Source organism: Dromiciops gliroides, chromosome 3 (genome assembly GCF_019393635.1).
Source record: "Dromiciops gliroides isolate mDroGli1 chromosome 3, mDroGli1.pri, whole genome shotgun sequence".
Taxonomy (NCBI): Eukaryota; Metazoa; Chordata; class Mammalia; order Microbiotheria; family Microbiotheriidae; genus Dromiciops; species Dromiciops gliroides.
The window spans coordinates 1,071,894-1,077,893 of record NC_057863.1 but is presented as its reverse complement, the minus strand read 5'-3'; the positions used below and the strand labels follow the sequence as shown (position 1 = coordinate 1,077,893).

The window sequence follows — 6,000 nt, the reverse complement described above, 5'->3', positions numbered from 1 at the left end:
CCCCCGCCCGCGGCTCTTTTTCCTCTCCGCTTTCCTGCCCAACCGGAGGGGGCCGCGGCGAGTTTCTCAACGCCCGCCCCAGGCTGGTCTGGTCCCCACCCCCCTGGCCGGGTCAGCTCCCCCCTCCCCCTTGCCTCTCCCCCCTCCCTCTTTCCCCCGGGGCGGCTCCTCCCCTCCTCCGCCCCCCTCCCTCCCCGGCCCCCTCCTGAAATTAAGGCCGCAGAGCCTGGACGCCAGACAGCGCCTTACGAGAAGCCCAACGCAGAGCCACCTAGCCATGGAGAGCCCGTCAGGGGAGAAGCCTGGGGCAGGGGCCGCTGAGGAGGAGCTAGGGGTCGAATCTGCCGAGGTGCCGGCGGGGTTGCGCGAGGCAGTACGCTCCATGCGCGCGGACGCGGCTCGTTTCCAGCGCGGAGTGGAGCGGCGAGTGGCCGAGGCGCTGGGGCTGGCGGGGCCCCTGGCGCGCACCGTGGCCGAGCTGCAGAGCGAACACGAACGACTGCGGGCCCACCTGGGGCAACTGACGCGCCACGTGGAGGCGCTGGCGCTCGCCACCGGTCTGACCCTGGACAGCGGACCGGAGCACCGGGCCGAGCCGGCGTCCCCCGGCCCCCGTGGGCCCCCGCGCTTCGCCAGCCACTCCGTGTTCTCGCTGTCGGACCGTGGCCAGGTGAGTGAGCGCCTCCTGGATTGGACGGAACCGGATTGGATGGGTGGGGAAGGGACAGGAGCGAGCGGTGAGGGCCCGGTCTCAATGGGGTGCAGCCGGCAGGCAGGGAAAAGAAGGGTCTACCCTTCCCGGCCTGCAAGGTCGGATCCCTCCTCCTTTGGGGTTTGCTCTAAGGGGTTAGTTTGAGAGTTTCCTACTGACCTCCAGGCTCAATTTATCCTTCTATAACCTCCATCTGTTGCTCCTGCTTCCTCCCTCTGGGGCTAGATGCAACTCCTTCCGCACTAGCTTGCCTCAGTTTCCCTAGCTTTTTCCATGGAAGGGGTGAGAGGTAGGGGAAGTTCGCCTTTCAGGTTCTAGATCAGAGCCTTCGGGATGTGGTTCGGGATCCCGGTGTCTTAGCACGCCCTTCTCTGGCCAAGGTCTTGGGTCGGGCCAGAAGCTGGGCGGGGCTTTGGGATTCTCTCCCAGAGCCGCGGTGTTGGGCCAGGGTCGGGGGTCTGGGGAACCTTGGGCTCTTCAGCAGGCTTCGCAAGACCTAGCTACTTGCTTGCCGAGGGCTAAATGACAAGGACGAGCAGTGGACTATCTGTTGGAGGCCAGGCTCTGCTACGCGTGCGGGGTGACTGATCACTCGGTTTGAGAGCGGGATGAAGAAGGTACTTAGTAAGCCAGGCTGCACGGCGTGGAGAAGCGAGCCTAGCCAGCAGCCGGAGAAGGTGATCAGAGCAGTGGGGGAGGGGGCTGGGAGCAGAGCCCGCTCTGGGACAGGCCAGCTCTGGGTCCACCTGTCTCTCAGCTTCAAGGGATTGACTGTGGTAGGGAGGCTCCTCTTCCTCAAGGGGGAGGGCGACTTTGGGCCCCTGTGGGGCCTCCCAATGGAGAAGGCCTACCCCCTTCTAGGGGTTTAAAGAGTGGTCACTCCTTGGGGCACGATGAGGAGAACGGAGCTTGACCGTCACTGATTAATCCTGACACTCCGGGGCTGGAGGCAGACCGGGGAGCGATGCTCCTTGTGTAGGTGGGTCCAGGTCAGGGACTAGTGTTTGAGAAGGTGGCCAGCCCAAGGAAGATGGCAACCTTGGGCCACCAGTGAATTTGAGGAGGGAGATGAACCCTTTGAGGAGAGGGCTGGCCTGGGTGTGTGAGTGTGTGTGTGGGAAGCAGGACCCTGGGCCAGCCTGGGGGGTGTCCGTGGCCTTGGCTAAGTCACACCTCTCCTCTGACCTTGTTCACTATCTGGGGACCTGTCAAATCAGTGTTGCTTGAATTCTTCATGAGAGCACCCTGGGCCCCAAGCCATTGGAAGAGTGGGGGGCTGCTTGGGACCGACTCTTCTTCCCATCATCCTCCCTGTCTAGTCTGTCTTGGCACCTGGGGGGGGGGGCACCACCAATGGGATGGATCCTAGAAGCAGCAGTCCTGTCTATACCTGAAACTGGAGCTTCCAATGGGGATCATGTCTTATCTCCCTCCTGCTTTAGCCATTTATTCCTGCTGGCACCTACCTCCTCCCCAGTTCTCTGAACAAAAATGGGCACCATGCAGGCCCTGCCTGCCTGGGGCTTCTGCTCCAGTGGATGAGGGGGAGGGCATGTCCAGAAGTGGAGAATGAGGGCAAGAACCAGGGTGTGACCTCGTCTAGGAAGGAGCCAAGTGGCCCATCTTCCCAGGCCTGAAGATGGTGTAAGCAGGGCATGGAGACATAGTGGCTGAGTGTGGAAGGGCCTTCTGTCTCTGACTCTTCCCATGGGGGGGAATAGGGAAAGGCTCTTTACGGAGCCTCTGTCTCTTCCCCAGGGCCCCTCCTGCTGCTGGAGCCTGGGAGCTCTGTCTGCTGAAGGGGTTAGCTTTGCTGGGGCTAGGGTGGGGTGGATCTGGCTTCCCAAGACTAAACCAGGCTGCCTGGTTTAATTCCACTTCTGCTGACTGTCTGCTGGGTCCCTGGAGGCTTGGAGGAAGTCAAGGAAGCAATCCCTGGCTTCAGGGAGCTTCTCTAGGTGGGGGACACTCTTCTTGCCCTTATAAGTCAATCTGTTGGACAACTAGGTGGTGTAGTGGATAGAGCATCAGCCCTGGAGTCAGGAGGACCTGAGTTCAAATCCGACCTTGCACACTTGACACTTACCAGCTGTGTGACCATGGGCAAGTCACTTAACCCCAATTGCCTCCCCCACTCCCCCCCAAAAAACAGAAGTCATTCTGTTAACTGTGATTCTAGTAGGGCTGACTGACTGTGTGGGAGCCCCAGGGAAGTTCCAGATCCCTGAGGGAGGTGGGGAGGGAGCATCCTCTAGGTATGGGCTGTGATGGAAGGAAGTCCAGTCTGGCTGCAGTGTTACCAGGGTGAAGAAGGAGGGAAAGGCTGGAAATGGGGATTTCCTTTGAGTTAGCAGGAAGTGCCTTGGTTGGAGGCCTGGGAGTCTGGAGACTGCTCGGCCTTATTCTCCAAAGTGCCCATCTGCCCAGCCTCAGGCTCACTCCTCACTCCTAGAATCTCCCTTCCTTTGGCCCCAGAGACATTTAAAGTCTCCTTATCCTCCCACTTCTCCTCCTTGGCCCATCATTCACTTCCTGGCCTCATTAGGTGAATGCATCTCAACACTCTCTGCTGGGGCCTCTTCTCATTCTCTTTCCTCTTCCTTGACTTCAGACTCAATCTCCTTCTTCTCTCCCATGCCCTCTCCCCTAGCAACCTCATGGGTTTACTCACTTTCCCTAATGTTTTTTTTTTTGGTGAGGCAATTGGGGTTAAGTGACTTGCCCAGGGTCACACAGCTAGTAAGTGTCATGTCTCTGAGGTGGAATTTGAACTCAGGTCCTCCTGAATCCAGGGCCAGTGCTCTATCCACTGCACCACCCAGCTGCCCCTCACTTTCCCTCATCTTACTGGGCTACAGATACCTCCCCCCATCCCTCCCTGTTCAATCCCTTGGCTTCCTTGCAACCGCACACAAACTGATCCCCTTGAGAAAGCCTTCCCTGATTCCTATCCGCCTCCCCGCATTGCTAATGGGTGACCTTCTGTCCTAAGTGGGGCTCCTCCTGTGGCTCTGCTTTTATCACACTAGCCAGAGGACAAGCTCTGGCAAGGTGAGGAGGGAGCAGTCCTGGACACGGGCCGAGCAGGTGAAGCTCTGGGGTAAGAGGAGGCAGAGAGGGCACTACTGTGGTCCTTGTGTGTCTGGAAGGTGGCCCATTTGTGGGAGAGGGGCGGCCTGGTTTGGAAGAACTAGGAGAACCATGGAGGTCACCACGAGGGAGACTTAGGCTTTAAAGAACTCCCTCTGGAGGGCTTTGCTGGCTGCCCACTACGGGGGCTTCAAGGAAAGTCAGCACCATGCTGCAGGCACACAGGGCCCTTCAACTCTTCTGCCAATGGGGGGGTGGGTCCTAGAAAAGGCCACAGGAGGTAGAGCAGTGGGGGGCGGGGCCAATATGGGGGTGGCTCACCCACCTGGTTGTCTGGGCTGCCCTCCCTCCCCTGCCCTGCTCCTTCTTGGTAGCTCTTCCTGTGCTGCCCCAGGCTGCAGGCTCAATTGCTGCCACCCTGGGCCCTCTTGGGGTCACGAGCCACAGTGGGGTGGAGGGTCCCTTCCCGGAGCAGCGACTGAAGTCCTGCTGGTGGGGACATCTCTGAAGTCACTGCTTTAATTGGTCTGGACCTCATGGGGTTAAGAATAAGCAGCTTTGTGACCAGGGCCAGGACCCCCACCCCCCATACACACCCCCATGGCTTGCCACAGGGCCTGGGCTCCACTTGGAGAGACTCCTGGCTCTGAAGTCAGAACCTGGGTTCAAATTCTGTCTGTCATTTACTGCCTGGGTGACCTCAGGTGAGTCACCTTTCCTGAGCCTCAACTTACTCATCTGTAAAATGAGGTGGTTGACCTTGCTGGCCTTTTGGGTCCCTGCCACTCCTAGCTCCTCTGCTCTGGTAGAACTTCAGAAGAAGATTGGCAGAGAGCCAGGGGAAGCCTGAGAAAAGCCCTATGCTTGCCTCTGCTGGATGGGGTGGGGCTCTGAGGGGGCTTTCCCGGCCTGGGTATGGGCCTGGGAGGCTGGGCTGCTCTCCAGAGGAGTTACCTGAGCCCCCCTGCAAACTCCAGTGGCTATGGGGGGGACATTCGGGGCCCCAGGCCCTCTGGAATGCTAGGGAGTGCAGAGGCCTTTGTGGGAGAGGAGCCAGGCTCAGCCTTATCTCTCCTGGGCCGCCAGCGTTGCCTTATTTTTATAACAAAGTGAACCACTAGTGGGGAGGTTGAAATCAAGTTCTTTAAAGCCGCAGCCTGAGGAAAAGGGGCCCTGTCAGAGGTGTTAAGACCCTTCTCTGTCCTGGGGAAGGCAGTGTGCTCTGGGAGCATACAGGGTCACTGGAGCGTCTGCCCTTGGGGCTTGTGTATTCCAGTGGATGGAGGAGCAAGCCCCCAAGATTTAAAAACCTGGGTGATCGGGGTGGGGGGCCCAGAATACTTGCATCCAACAAACAGCACTGTTGCTACGCCCCCCCCACACTTTGGTGCCCCCTGACCTCTGAGACCCCTGAGCTCTGCACTGCTGACCTTGGTGGAGTTTCCTTTTTCCCTAATTCTTATGTTAACAAATGCCAGCTTAAGTGAGGACACCCAGGACACAGGAGGAGAGAAAGGGCAGTGCCCACTGCCCTGTGCAGAACTAGCTTTCCTCTGGGAGAAGGCATTTAACAGTTCCTGCTCCAAACTGTTCCATTGGTCAAGGGAGGGCAGCTCTGTCCTCAGCCCCTTTCTCCCTCTTACCTCCTCTCCATGGAGAAAAATAAAAAACAAAGCCTGTGTAACATGCATTCATAGTGAGGGCAGAGAGATGCCCACATTAGTGGTGTCCACTACTGTGTGTCTCACGGTGGGGGGGGCCTGAGCCCATCAGCCCCTGGTGGGGGGCCAGACTGAGCCCATCAGCCACTGGGGGGGGGTGGCCTGAGCCCATCAGCCCCTGGCCAGGGGGGTTGGGTGGGGCGGCCTGCTTCAGAAGCCCTTTGGTCCTCTAGGATGGGGGCTGCTCAGTGCTCCAAGTTCTGCAGTCTTTCCAAGCATCTTGTCTTTCAGCTGCTGTTACGGTTCCATTGATCTTGTCTTTCCCACTTCTTTCTCTGAATCAGCCCATAAGGGTCTTCCTGGTGTCTTCTGAAACTGTCCCTTTGTTGTGACTCACAGCCCCAAAATATTCCATTGCTCACAACTACCAGAATTTGCCCCCCCCATTACTGGTTTTCCAAGGACCCCAAGTCTTTTTCTATCCCCATGGCCTCTCTAGGAGGGAGGTGGGGTCTCTCTGGAGGGCCCAGCCCTAAG

The 6,000-nt window shown here is 58.6% G+C and overlaps 1 protein-coding gene across 1 annotated transcript in view; it reads left to right on the top strand.

The window, feature by feature from the left end:
- Window positions 1-208: 208 nt before the first annotated feature.
- The window catches only part of SMTNL2 (smoothelin like 2), a 28,202-nt gene continuing 22,410 nt past the window's right edge, over window positions 209-6,000 (top strand). The window contains exon 1 of the mRNA XM_043991297.1: window positions 209-670. Within this exon, the coding sequence (XP_043847232.1) occupies window positions 278-670 (393 nt within the window). The 5' untranslated portion in view covers window positions 209-277. The remainder of the gene's footprint in view (window positions 671-6,000) is intronic.